We start from the raw sequence: 15,116 nt of genomic DNA on the forward strand, positions 1-15,116 counted from the left end.
CTCACTAGATAGCAAATTATGTTTTTGTAATGATGTATGAAAAGCTTGAATAATGGGAGGAGATGAGACATACAAATTATATCTCCTTTCCTCAATTATTTCAAGAAAAGTTCTCCACATTTTTACTTTCTTGGGGTTATTTAATATATTTATTTGTATTCATGAAAAAGCAGAGTCACAGGAACAGAAAGAAGTAATGTGATGTATATGCTGATGGAGCAAAAACACACAGTTCCTTCGAAAATTACCACGCAACAAATTTCATTTCCTATGACAAATATGTTTAATAAGCAAAGGCTTGCTTCTTCATAGAAAACAGTATGAGAAAGAACATGTTTCTATTTAAATCCAAGAGAGACTTTTTCCTAACTGCGCATTCTTTTTGTCCCTTTTCTTTCTGAAGTTACTGAAATGCAAGTATTTCTCAACACTTTATTTTACGGTGTTAAAAATAATCACTCTAATATTTTGAAAATTACTGTAATTAATAATATATAGGATTATATGGCTTTTTATTGCAATGTTTAGTTTCTTAAATTTTAGCAAGGCTAAAGCAAGGTTCTTAGGATCATAATTTCAATTTTCATATTTAAAAGAAGATTTAAATCTTTAAAATCTCAATCTTTAAAACTGAAAATTTTAAATTTTTATTTTTAAAATTTCAATCTTTAAAATTTTAAACAATCACGCAAGTCTTCTTGTTGAAATTTTAAAGAAAAATGATTTCCAGTCTTTTCTCAGTATGTGAAAGATACATCTAATCTTCACATGGTTGGGGGGAGTTGGAGGAGAGGGTTGCTGATGATATTGTCCCAAACCCAATTCAGACGTTTCTCTGTGACTTCTTTAAAATTTCAATCTTTAAAATCTTTAAAATTTCAATCTTTAAAATTTCAACCTTTTCTCAGTATGTGAAGGATACATCTAATCTTCACATGGGGGGGTTGGAGGAGAGGGACGCTGATGATATTGTCCCAAACCCAATTCAGACGTTTCTCTGTGACTTCATCCTAGATGGAGCAGATTTGGAACTGCGACTAGCAGATGGAAGTGATAATTGTTCAGGGAGAGTAGAGGTGAGAATCCATGAACAGTGGTGGACAATATGTGACCAGAACTGGAAGAATGAACAAGCCCTTGTGGTTTGTAAGCAGCTAGGATGTCCATTCAGCGTCTTTGGCAGTCGTCGTGCTAAACCTAGTAATGAAGCTAGAGACATTTGGATAAACAGCATATCTTGCACTGGGAATGAGTCAGCTCTCTGGGACTGCATATATGATGGAAAGGCAAAGCGAACATGCTTCCGAAGATCAGATGCTGGAGTAATTTGTTCTGGTAAGGTTCAAAGATCATGAGAGTGTACACATTTGAATTTTCAGAAATAATTTGTTGGGAGGTTAGAAACACTAGCTTGAAGAAAAGGTTTTCTGGACCTTAAAAAAAGCACCCAAAATACTCTTAAGCTGCACAAAGAACTTTTCAAATGCACACTATAAAAAGAGAGTTTCTTCTCACTAGCAGTCTCCCCTGAAATCAGATGCAGCTGCTACCACTGCATGAGTATAATCTGTATCTCTAAAATAACTGGGAAACCTCTCTTCATATAAAACTAATGAGTTGTACTAATTTACAATTTTCTTAACAGTTTTTCTGCTGCTTTTTACCTTTTTTATTTAATAATATACATTGTTTATTTCTGATGATAAATTAAGGCTTACTATAGAGAATTAGGAATATATACAAATCCAAATAGCTGATATAGATATATTTATATGCATATGTTGATACGATGTATAATTCTGTAAGCATCTAGAATGTCATTAGTAGAATTGAAAACAAAGAAAATCTATGTGTATAATACTTATGAAATATTTTAAGTATAAAACATTTCCGAGACCTTTTAAACAGAGAAAAACAGGTTAGATATTTAAAAAACAAAGCTAGGTGCAGTGGCTCACACCTGTAACCCCAACACTTTGGGAGACTAACACAGGAAGATCACTTGAGGCCAAGATTCACAATCAACTTGGGTAATATGGCAAGACTCCCTCTGCAAAAAATTTAAAAATTAGCTGGGTGTGGTGGTGCATGCCTGTGGTCCTAGCTACTCAGGAGGCTAAGGCGGGAGGATTGCTTGATCCCAGAAATTCGAGAATGCAGTGAGCCATGATTGGGTCGCCGCACTCCAGCCTGGGCAACAGAGTGAGACCTCATCTTGTAAAAAAAAAAAAATGAAATAAATAAATAAAATCGGGACAGCATTATTCTCTGTGGCACTTTATGAAGGGAAAAAAAAGAATATCTAGAGAGTCCTAAGTGGGAGGGGGCACAGGTGTCCGGGGAGTATTGTGAGCCTACATAACCATTTGCAGCGATGCTATTTACATGAGGGTATACCTGATAGTCTTGTCATTTATTGATATCCTAAAAGCCTGATAGATGATAGATATAGGATAAATGAAGAGTAATGTTCTTGGAAATGAAATACACACACACACACACACACACAAATACCTTATATGTGGAGGGGAGGATAGAAATATAAATAATGCATCTCCTTATTTTGTATCTTGTTTCTCACTTGCTATAACATTCGGATTTTCCCACACCCTTAAACTAATTACTTAAAAATTAAAATTAAAAAACTTTATGTTATTCTATCATTGTGTACAGTAAATTTAACCTGATCTCTATTTTTGGTGTTTAGGCTGTTGGATAATTTTTCACTACTAATATTATACTAACCTGACATTCTTGAATGTACACCTTACATATATCTTATATTCAAGAATGTCAGGTTAGTATAATATGTAATGGTATCCAGAAATTGCAGAGTGGAATTTGTTTTATGAATCTATTTATCTATCTATTCTGTTCACATTTAATGTGATCAATTTGGTAGGCAAAGTTAACTATCAATTCTTTTGTACACATTAATTTCATTTTACTTTTCTCTTTCTTATAGATTGATATAAAACATTATAAAAATTGCTTTTTGCTTTTTGGAAACTACTTTTTCAAATTATAAACCCAGTGAAAAGGTCAAAATACAAAAAAATTAAAATAATTTTTAAAATCCACATGCAACGCTACCATTCATTCAATTCTTTTGTGATTTTTTTGTTGTTTAAGTTTCTGGACTGTGTGTGTGTGTGTGTGCATGTACCCTTTGTGTGGACAATATACCACAGACATATTCCACGTGGCCATTACTAATCTATCTTAATGTTAAAGGCTACTTATTATATTGCATAAATGTACTATAATTTATTTAACTATCTCATAATGTTAAGTTTTAAAAGGTTTTCAAATTTTTATTGTTAAAAATATGATTTTATTTGATATACTGAGAAATACATTTTTCACACTTGATTATGTAGTTTGCCAAATACTTAAAAATGAAATTGTCATGTAAAACTGTATGCATCTTTTTTTAAAGTCTCGGATATATATTAACAAATTATCATCTATAAATTGTGTATTTTTTTCTTCTATTCAATTTCAGTTCCCTATTATTCCACTATATCATATTAACACTGAATATTTTCATATTTTAGAATCACTGTTAATGTGATTTTTAGAATATAATAATATTAATTAACATTTATTGAATATTTATGGTGTGCCAGGCAGTGTTCTATTAGTTTATGTATATGGGTTCATGGAATCCTCATGGAATCCCAAGAAGGGAGTTACTATTCTAATCCCTATTTTACAGCAAGGAAATAGAGGTACTGAGAGAAAGTAACTCACCCAGGTCACTCAGCTACCAGGGCAGTAGTGAAGCTGGAGTTCAAATATGAACTGATTGAGCTCCAAAGTCAATGTTCGAAAATCTTACTTCCTTGATAACAAATGAGAGCTTTTTCCTAATTCTTTATTAGCAATTTATTTGTATTTGTTTATGTGTTAGCATTTCTGCTTCTTTGGCCATTTTTCTGTTGTGTGATGTCCTTGTCTTCATAATGTGTAAGAACTCTGTGTATTTTATAGAGTCCCTTTATAAAATACATAATCCCCCTCTTCTATTTCTAGAACCATCACATTTTAACTACTGTAGCTTTCTATAGGCTTATATGTACTGAGATATATATTCCCTAAGTATACTTATTTTTCATAAAATTCCTTGCTACTTTTTCCTTTCTGTTCTTCTAAATATGGATTAAAATTGGAATTGTTTTTAAGGTAATATTAAACCTATGAATTGGTTGGGCATGGTGGCACATTCCTGTTGTCCCAGCAACTCAGGAGGCTGAGGCAGGAATATCACTTGAGCCCAGAAGATAGAGACTGTAAGGTGCTATGATTGCACCTGTAAATAGCCACTCCACTCCAGCCTGGGCAGCATAGCAAAACCCAGTCTATTAAAATACAATATAAATATAAGTTGGTTTGATTTGTGCAGAAGTTATATCATTATACTATCCAGTTATCCTATACTAGAACAGGATACACTACTTCATTTATAATTTATTTGCATCGGGAATTTAAATTTTTCTTTGCTTTGTTTCTATGAATTTTTATTTAGTATATCTGGAAATGATATATATACATACATCATATATCTGTTCATACCCCCATACGTTTAACCTACATTGAATACATTGGTTTCCATTATATCGTGGAAGCACTTGGTGACATACTCAAAACTTTATGTGTAAGGATGTCCATAGCAGCGTAATTTGTGAAAATGAAAAATTAACCATAACATAGGTAACCAAGAATTGTGTCTTGATTAAATAACTTACAGAATCTCTATATCTCTATATGATGGTATCCTATGCAATCATTAAATATCATGTTTTAAAATACACACACACACACACATATTAGGTTGAATAGAATGTAAGATTATTATATACACATGGAAGAGTTGTCATACTGGATAGCAAGTAAAGAAACTGGAAGGCTTTTAGAATTTTTAAAGTGACCCATTATAAAATATTATACCTTTCCTATATCATAATAGTACCTGCATAGTAAAATATTTCTTGACTGCGCACGGTGGCTGACGCCTGTAACCCTGGCACTTTGGGAGGCCGAAAGGAGGTCAGGGGTTCTAGACCAGCCTGGGCAACATGGTGAAACCCTGTCTCTACTAAAAATACAAAAAATAGCTGGCTGTGGTGGTGTGCGCCTGTAATCCCAGCTACTCGGGAGGCTGAGGTGGGAGGATCACTTAAACCCTGAAGGCAGAGGTTGTAGTGAACCAAGATTGTGCCACAGCACTCTAGCCTGGGTGACAGAGCGAGACCCTGGACAGAAAAGAAAGAAAGGAAAGAAAAAGAAAGAAAGAGAGAGAGAAAGAAAGAAAGAAAGAGAAAGAAAAAGGAAGAAAGAAAGGAAGGAAGGGAGGGAAAGGGAGGAAGAGGAAGAAGAAGAAGGAAGGAAGGAAGGGAAAGGGGAAGAAGAAGAAGAAGAATGGGGGAGGGGAAGGAAGGAAGGAAAAGAAAGAAAAAGAAAGAAGTCAGAGAAAGAGAAAGAAGAATGAAAGACAAGAGAGAAGAAAGAAAAGAAAGAAAGAGAGAAAGAGGAGAGAGAAAGAAGAGAAAAAGAAAAGGAAAGAAGAAGAAGAAAGAAATGAAGAGAGAGAAAGAAGAATGAAAGAAGACAGAGAAAGGAAGAAAAAAGAAGAAAGAGAAAGAAAGAAAAGGAAAAGAAAAGAGGGAGGGAGGAAGGAAGGAAGGAAAGAAGGAAGGAAGGAAGAAAGGAAGGAAGGAAATAAAATTCTCAAATTTTCTCAATATTTCTCAAGTGCTTTGAACAGTGGAAAAATTAAGAATTAAAAAGGAATTTATTTTATGAAAGGGCAGTTTCATGTACATATGCCTCCCTTTATTTTACAAAACATGAGTGGACAAACTAAAATGATGACTATGAGGGGATGAGCTTTGGTGCTAATGCTGGACTCCACTGCGGAAACCTCCCAGTGCTATCTCCTGAATGTATCCGTACCTCAAAGAACTTCTCTGCATGCTTCCACGTTGCTCATCTTATCCAAATCCGTCATTCTTGGAGGCTTTATAACATTCCCCAGGCTTTTCTTCAGTAAATTTGCTGTCGTTGTTTCATGCTTTAGAGACACCTTCTCTCCAAAAATTGAATAAAAAATTGTCAAAAGAAAGAAAACCAAACTTTTCATCCAAAAGTGTGCCTAATATATCACCTATTAGGCAAAGCCTTATAGTGGTGAATTTAGAGAGTCTTTTCAGTCTTCTGAAAAGACCCTCTCATTTGATCTCAAATATGTGGTTTTGTCTTGCTTGCAGATAAGGCAGATCTGGACCTAAGGCTTGTCGGGGCTGATAGCCCCTGTTATGGGAGATTGGAGGTGAAATACCAAGGAGAGTGGGGGACTGTGTGTCATGACAGATGGAGCACAAGGAATGCAGCTGTTGTGTGTAAACAATTGGGATGTGGAAAGCCTATGCATGTGTTTGGTATGACCTATTTTAAAGAAGCATCAGGACCTATTTGGCTAGATGACGTTTCTTGCGTTGGAAATGAGTCAAATATCTGGGACTGTGAACACAGTGGATGGGGAAAGCATAATTGTATACACAGAGAGGATGTGATTGTAACCTGCTCAGGTAAGACTTGTTCTTGTTTATTATTTCCTGACAAGAGAAATAGTATTCCTCATAGGAAGGGCTTCTGGGTCTATAAACTGACTCACATGTGGGAATTGATTGAGGGGCCATGACTCTTGTCTTTAAATTAGACTTCAGTTCACTTCACCTGGAACTCTTCCACTTATACGGTAAAGTCAGAAATTAGTAGACAACCCTGACTACGACCCTTTGGATCCCTTCCCCTACCATATACAGAAGCAGTCTGGCCTTTCAACTTCATTAAGTGTAGGCCACCTTTGGATACATGTTTCACCCAACCAGTCCAACAAACTATGAGAGCCTTTCTAACCCTTAGCTGCATCATTAAATCTAGAATCTCTGCTTAGGGCTCATATCAGTAAATTCACCCTGATCCAACTTTATGTTCCTTCCAGCATTATCTCACATCCGTAATATTCATTCCCACATATATTCTGATTTCTGTCTGTGTAAATTGGAAAAATCATGGTTGTGTGCACTTCCACATGAGACACTTTGTACCTCACATTTTGGAGCCTGCTGGGACTTGAGCGTAGATGTAAAGAGGGCTGATGGGATGGGTGCTGAGGAGAATCAGGAGTGCCTTTCAAGGCAATTATCTCAGGAGAGATTCAATTTCTTCAAGCAAAGTAGGATTAATATTCTCATACAGAGGTGGATGGTTGTCTCTACTGTTAAAGGAGAAACAGTAGAATGCAGGGTTTCAATGTTCCCAACCTCATCAGGTCTTCCCCTATGGCCCCATCCTAATTTTCAGAATTCTATTCCATCCCAATTAAATCCCTCACTTAGACAGTAGACATCTTATAAGGTTGAGAATTCAGTACCTTACCAGGTGAAGGTTTTCACTAATCTCAGTTCTGTGGCTATAAGAGACACAAGTTTCTTTCCGGGAAGACATCAAAACTTGCAGGTCATATTGCAGTTCAGCTGGGAATTTGAATCTCTAAGCTCATCCTCTTCCTTTCCCACTTTGTCCAGTGTAATGGGGAGCAGCCAGCCAATCTAATTATGCTTGTAAGTTTGACAAAAATGTCCTAGGTTATCAAATATATGTTTACTCAGAACTTTGCCTACTGTAAGTATTTGATTAGGAATATGTAATGACGAGATTTTGTATATATCTATTGCCACATCATGCCATGGATTATCAGTGCCCTCTTTACTACTGGATATAGAATCATTAGTGTCATTAAATTTTTATCAGATTAGAGAACCAATTCTAAAATCAATTTATGAATTACAGCATCAATTCATAAAACTCATCCTTAAGATTTTGTTCCTCTAGAACCACTATTAGTACCAAAATCTGCGTTATTCAGGGTTCTCCAGGAAAACAAAACCAATAGAACGTGAGCCTTTCTTCTCTCTCTGTGTGTGTGTGTGTGTGTGTGTGTGTGTATGTATGTAGAGAGAGAAGGAGAGAGAGACAGATTTATTTTAAGGAATTGGTTCATCAATTTTATGAGCAATTATGGGGGCTTGCAAGTCCAAAATCTGAAGGGGAGGCCAGCAGACTGCAGAGAAGAGCTGATGTTGCGGTCTTGAATCTCAAGAAAGTGCGGAGGTAGAATTCCTTTTTTCTTGGGGGACTTCAGTCTTTTCTTTTAAGGTCTTCAACTGATTGGATGAGGCCCACCCATGTTATGGAGGATAATTGGCTATACCCAAAGTCTGCTAATTTAAAGGTTAATCACATCTGAAAAAATACCTTCACAGCACCATCTAGACTGGTGTTTGACCAAATAACTGGGTATCATAGCCCAGCCAAGTTGACATATCAAATAAACCATCACACCCATTAACTACTTGTTTCATTGTTCTTGGTGCAGGTAGTGAAACATGGGGCCTGAGGCTGGTGGGCGGCAGCAACCGCTGCTCGGGAAGACTGGAGGTGTACTTTCAAGGACAGTGGGGCACAGTGTGTGATGACGGCTGGAACAGTAATGCTGCGGCTGTGGTGTGTAACCAGCTGGCTTGCCCATCTTCTATCATTGGCATGGGTCTGGGAAACGCTTCTACAGGATATGGAAAAATTTGGCTCGATGATGTTTCCTGTGATGGAGATGAGTCAGATCTCTGGTCATGCAGGAACAGTGGGTGGGGAAATAATGACTGCAGTCACAGTGAAGATGTTGGAGTGATCTGTTCTGGTAAGATACCCAAACCAGGGCTTCCTTAAAAGAAACTGCCTGGGTTCTCTAACATACCTTCTTTTTTCTTAATCAGTACATTTATGACCGAGTGCTCATTTCTCACTTTTTTAGAGCTAACCATAGCTCATATTCTCATTCATTTTTAGTATCTTTCTATGGGATCAAACCTGTTTTCTCAAGAAATGAAACTTCATTTTCTGATATCCACCCAAATTTTCCCAAGTTTCATCAAACCACTAGTCAATACAATTCTACAAAAAGACGTTATCCATAGTCAAATAGTTTAGGAAAAAATAATGAGAATTCAGTTATTTATTTAAATAAATAAACCCTTATGTTGAATCACTCAGTTTCGCAAAAATTGGTACCCAAGATGACTCAAATACTCACTGTTACTTGAAAGACTTATTTATGTAAGATAAATCCCAATAGCGTTAGAACAAATAAACTTCATCCAGAGGTCTAGGCTTATGGTTTATATAATTTTTTTATTATTATACTTTAAGTTCTAGGGTACGTGTGCCCAACGTGCAGGTTTGTTACATAGGCATACATGTGCCATGTTGGTTTGCTGCACCCATCAACTCGTCATTTACATTAGGTATTTCTCCTAATGCTATCCCTCCCCCAGTCCCCCACTAACTGACAGGCCCCAGTGGGTGATGTTCCCCGCCCTGTGTCCAAGTGTTCTCATTGTTCAATTCCCACCTATGAGTGGGAACATGCGGTGTTTGGTTTTCTGTCCTTGTGACAGTTTGCTCAGAATGATGGTTTCCAGCTTCATGCACGTCCCTGCAAAGGACATGAACTCATCCTTTTTATGGCTGCATATTATTCCATGGTGTATATGTGCCACATTTTCTTAATCCAGTCTATCATTGATGGACATCTGGGTTGGTTCCAAGTCTTCGCTACTGTGAATAGTGCCACAATAAACATGTGTCCATGTGTCTTTATAGCAGCATGATTTATAATCCTTTGGGTATATACCCAGTAATGGGATTGCTGGGTCAAATGGTATTTCTAGTTCTAGATCCTTGAGGATCTGTCTCCTTCAGTTCTGCTCTGATCTTGGTTATTTCTTGCCTTCTGCTAGCTTTTGAATTTGTTTGCTCTTGCTTCTCTAGTTCTTTTAATTGTGATATTAGGGTGTTGATTTTAGATCTTTTCTGCTTTCTCTTGTGGGCATTTAGTGCTATAAATTTCCCTCTACACACTGCTTTAAATGTGTGCCAGAGATTCTGGTATATTGTGTCTTTGTTCTCATTGGTTTCAAAGAACATCTTTATTTCTGCCTTCATTTCATTATTTATCCAGTAATCAATCAGGAGCAGGTTGTGTAGTTTCCATGTAGTTGTGTGGTTTTGTGTGAGTTTCTTAATCCTGAGTTCTAATTTGATTGCGCTGTGGTCTGAGAGACTGTTTGTTGTGATTTCTGTTCTTTTACATTTGCTGACGAGTGCTTCACTTCCAATTATGTGGTCAATTTTAGAATAAGTGTGATCTAATGCTGAGAAGAATGTATATTCTGTTGATTTGCTGTGGAGAGTTCTGTAGATATCTATTAGGTCCTCTTGGTGCAGAGCTGAGTTCAAGTCCTGGATATCCTTGTTAACTTTCTGTCTCATTGATCTGTCTAATATTCACAGTGGGGTGTTAAAGTCTCCCATTAATATTGTGTGGGAGTGTAAGTCTCTTTGTAGTTCTCTAAGGACTTGCTTTATGAATCTAGGTGCTCCTGTATTGGGTGCATATATATTTAGGATAGTTAGCTCTTCTTGTTGAATTGATCCCTTTACCATTATGTAATGGCCTTCTTTGTCTCTTTTGATCTTTGTTGGTTTAAAGTCTGTTTTATCAGAGACTAGGATTGCAACCCCTGCTCTTTTTTGCATTCCAGTTGCTTGGTAGATCTTCCTCCATCCCTTTATTTTAAGTCTATGTGTGTCTCTGAAGGTGATGGGTCTCCTGAATACAGCACACTGACAGGTCTTGAGTCTTTATCCAAGTCTTCAATCACTGATATCCTTTCTTCCACTTGATTGAGTTGGCTACTGAAGCTTGTGCATGTATCACAAAGTTCTTGTGCCATGGTTTTCAGCTCCATCAGGTCATTTAAGGTCTTCTCTACACTGTTTATTCTAGTTAGCCATTTGTCTAACCTTTTTTCAAGGTTTTTTCCTTGCCATGGGTTAGAACATGCCCCTTTAGCTTGGAGAAGTTTGTTATTACAGACCTTCTGAAGCCTACTTCTGTCAGCTTGTCAAAGTCAATCTCTGTCCAGCTTTGTTCCGTTGCTGGTGGGGAGCTGGGATCCTTTGGAGGAGAAGAGGCACTCTGGTTTTTAGAATTTTCTACTTTGCTGCTCTGGTTTTTCCCCATCTTTGCAGTTTTATCTACCTTTGGTCTTTGATGTTGGTGACCTACAGATGAGGTTTTGGTGTGGTTATCCTTTTTGTTGATGTTGATACTATTCCTTTCTGTTTGTTAGTTTTCCTTCTAACAGTCAGGTCCCTCAGCTGCAGGCCTGTTGGAGTTTGCTGGAGGTCCACTCCAGACCCTGTTTGCCTGGGTATCAACAGTGGAGGCTCAGTTGGAAATGCAGAAATTACCTGTCTTCTGCGTTGATCACACTGGGAGCTGCAGACTGGAGCTGTTTCTATTCGGGCATCCTTTGTATAATTTTAAAGATGTCAAGAATTGCCTTGTAGATTCCTTCCCTAAGACCAACGTTTTTATTAGACAACTTTAAAATGGTGCAAAGAAAAATTTGATATACAACCACCCATGTGGTAGAATTTTAAAAGAGTTGGACTCCCTGACTCAGATACATCACTGGTCTTTGGGCTTCCTTGTTTTCAACATATTTATTCCTTAGTCTATACATTCTTTTCTAAGATGAGTGGATATTAAACTATGTTTTAAAGAATCATTAAGCTCTGATATAGACTTGAAATTTTCCTTTTAATTTTTCATAATTCTATTCCCCCTTTTAATGTAGGTAGACATAGAGTTATGATTTACAAATAATCACAATCTTTCTTCAGAGAAGATTTTCCAATTTGAATTTTACCTGTTGTTTTCTGGAAGCTTGTTCTTCCAATGCACTATTCTCTTATTATTTTTACTGATCTATAATGTGTGTATATATTTATGGGGTACATGTGACACTTTAACTCAAGCATGGAATGCTGCATGAGTGTAAATGATCAAGTCAGGGTATTTAGGATATCCTTCTCCTCGAATATTTATCATTTCTTTGTGTTGATAACATTTCAAATCTTCTCTTCTGGCTATTTAAAAATATACAATATATTGTTTTTTAACTATAGTCACCCTACTGTGCTATTGAACACTAGAACTTATTCCTTCTGTTTAACTGTATGCTTGTACCTATTAACCTACCTCTCTTCATCCTGCCTGCCCACCACACACACACTCTTCCCAGCCTCTGGTAACTATCATTTACTCTCTGTCTCCATGAGATGACTTTTTTAGCTCCCATATATAAGTGAGAATGTGTGATATTTGTCTTTCTGTGCCTGGCTTATTCTGCATAACATAATGTCATCCAGGCCATCCCTGTTGCTGCAAATAGTAAGATTTCATTCTTTTTTAGGACTGAATAGTATTCCATTGTATGTGTAATACATATATATATATATATATACCATGTTTAATTATTCATTCATCCTTTGATGGACACTTAGGTTGATTTCATATCATGGCTATTGTGAATAGTGCTGCAACAAACATGGGGATACATTTATTCCTTTGTTTTTTAATTTTTAAAATTATTTTTTAAAATGTCTGTGGGTACATGCTAGGTATATATATTTATGGAGTACATGAGAAATTCTGATACAGGTGTGCAATGTGATGTATGTGTAATATGATACCTCATTGTATTTTTGATTTGCACTTCTCTGATGATCAATGATGTTGAGCACTTTTTCATATGCCTATTATGTTAGGTGAAACAAGCCAGGTACAGGAAGGCAAACATCGCATGCTTTCACTTATTTCTGGGATCTGAAAATCAAAACAATTGAACTCATGGACATAGAGAGTAGAAGGATGTTTATCAGAGGCTGGGAAGGGTAATGGGGGGCTGGAGAGAAGGTGGCGATGGTGAATGGGTACAAAAAAAAAAACAGAAAAAATGAATAAGACCTACTATTGATAGCACAATAGGGTGACTATAGTCAATAATAACTTAATTGTACATTTTTAAATAAGTTAAAGAATGTAATTGGATTGCTTGTAACACAAAGGATAAATGCTTGAGGGGATGGAAACCCCATTCTCCTCAGTGTGCTTATTTCACATCATCTGTTGTAGATATATCTATAGTGTTGGTTGGGTAGGGCAGTTTATCTTTGATCCTGGGTGCGTGCTGTAGTGTAATCTCCATGATTTCTTCAGTGGTAATCAGTGTAAAGAGTGTCTGGGATTTCCTTTCTGGCTTAGACTGTGGTTATTAGTTAAGGCTGTTGTGAAGCTTTGATAGGAATAAGGACATCAGACAAGCCAGTCCTTGGGCCTCAGTGGTGGTGGTAGCAGGCTGACCATGCCTGTCCATGGGACCCTAGGTGGCATATGCAAGCACCAATGTGAGCTGATCTAGGTGGGTCAATTCTTGGGCTTCCAGGTGGCTTGCTTATCTACCAGCAGTGGCAGCATTGGGTTAGGCAGGTGGGAAAGTTCTCAGGCCCCTAGGTAACATGCATGGTGTCACCAATGGCAGTAGTGGTGTCAGGCCAACTGTCAGGTTCCCAGCTGGTATACACTGGTGCTAGCAGTGCTGGGCAGGCAATTCTCCAGGCCCCCAGGTGGCACGTGTAGGTGGGTGCTGGAGGTGGTGGTGGCACCCATCAGTGCAGGTCTGTCCTCAAGGCTATTGATGTTGCACACGGGGACAGACTATGGTGAGTGGAATGGGGGCAATTTCCAGGCCCTTGGGTGGCATGCTTAGGTGGTAGCAGGTGGGGCAAGCCTCCATGTAGGTCCTTGTATGGCATCCTGGCAAGCCATTTTCAGTCTCACTGAAGGCTCATGCAAGTGCATAGTGTCCCTGTTGCTGCTAGGAAGTGGGGTTGCTATCAGTGATAGTGACCCCAGGCAGGTGGCTCTCAGGCTCTGGGGAGATGCTTCAGCTCTCTTTATCATGGGGGGACACTCCTCTGTGAACTACCCATTTCCCAGTATGTCAGACACTGTGTGGAATAGATGGCTGGGGACCTAGACACACTGCCAGTCCAACCAGCATGGCACCACTGCAGCCCTCCGGATGGATGAGGGAGGTTATCAGTGGTGCTCTAGACATGTAGAGATGTAGGGCTTATTGGGGCCCAGGACAGGATGCAGTCTTGTGGGAGCTGGACTCTCAAAATGGCGCCATGCTGCAGTTACTTGGGTCTTGGGGTTGGGGGTTGGGATGTAGGACCCAGCATAAACTCCCCGTCTGGAACAACGCTATTGTGCAAACTCTAGGCAGCTCCCTGTACTAGTCTCAGAGCCCACAGAAGCTGAGGGGCTCTCCCATGGCTAGGATTGCAAGGGCCCACAGTGGGAATATGGACTGCTAGGAATCTCTCACTTATTCTTTTTCTACGGTGGGGATCCATACCTGGCTTCCAGTCAATCCTAGCCAGACAATTGCTTCACTTCTTTCTCTCTCTGTGCCTCAGAAGGATCTGTTCCCTATCACTTCCCTGCTGAATTCCAGTGTTCTATCTTAGACACTATTCATTGTGAAATTATCTACTTGCTGTTTTGATCGTTTTTGGTGGTGAGTGTTGGGTGCCTCTAGTAGCCATCTTGAAGCCTCCCCCTTGAGCTATTCTCTTTTAAGGGAAAGTTCTTCTCTCCATAGTCATGAATATCAGTGTGTCTTTCAATAACAGAGTTGAAGGTTCCTGAACACGGGACCCAACTCCAAACCACAGAACTACCCACACCTTTCTTCTCTGTGCTTGTATCTGTTATTGTAAACTACAGACTTTCTTATTGGTAATAATTGTTTTATATATTGAGAATTACATGTATATATCTGTGTGTGTATATATATATTTAAAACAATTATGTATATAAAACAATTATATATAACCAATTCTATATAAAACCAGTATATATAAATATATAATTATGTATATTAAACAATTACATATATAAATATATATTTTTTTAATTCAGAAAAACCTAAAAGTCAATGTAATGTCACCTTTTTATGCTGAATCATCTACAGCAACTGTTTTTCCACCTAAGACTCTCTCTCAGAGTGGAATATGTTGCTACAAAGCAGTGAAATATGTTTTTCCCTATATTTAGAGTAGTTCATTTAAGGAAG

General features: G+C 37.8%; 1 protein-coding gene across 3 annotated transcripts in view; it reads left to right on the plus strand.

The window, feature by feature from the left end:
* Positions 1-15,116, plus strand: part of CD163L1 (CD163 molecule like 1) — an 87,332-nt gene that overhangs the window by 38,071 nt on the left and 34,145 nt on the right. For all 3 annotated transcript variants that reach the window (XM_055280795.2, XM_055280796.2, XM_063640807.1), the window contains exons 6-8: positions 1,015-1,335; positions 6,270-6,590; positions 8,444-8,764. In XM_055280795.2, the coding sequence (XP_055136770.2) occupies positions 1,015-1,335; positions 6,270-6,590; positions 8,444-8,764 (963 nt within the window). The remainder of the gene's footprint in view (positions 1-1,014; positions 1,336-6,269; positions 6,591-8,443; positions 8,765-15,116) is intronic.

This window comes from Symphalangus syndactylus, chromosome 5, assembly GCF_028878055.3.
Source record: "Symphalangus syndactylus isolate Jambi chromosome 5, NHGRI_mSymSyn1-v2.1_pri, whole genome shotgun sequence".
Lineage (NCBI taxonomy): Eukaryota > Metazoa > Chordata > Mammalia > Primates > Hylobatidae > Symphalangus > Symphalangus syndactylus.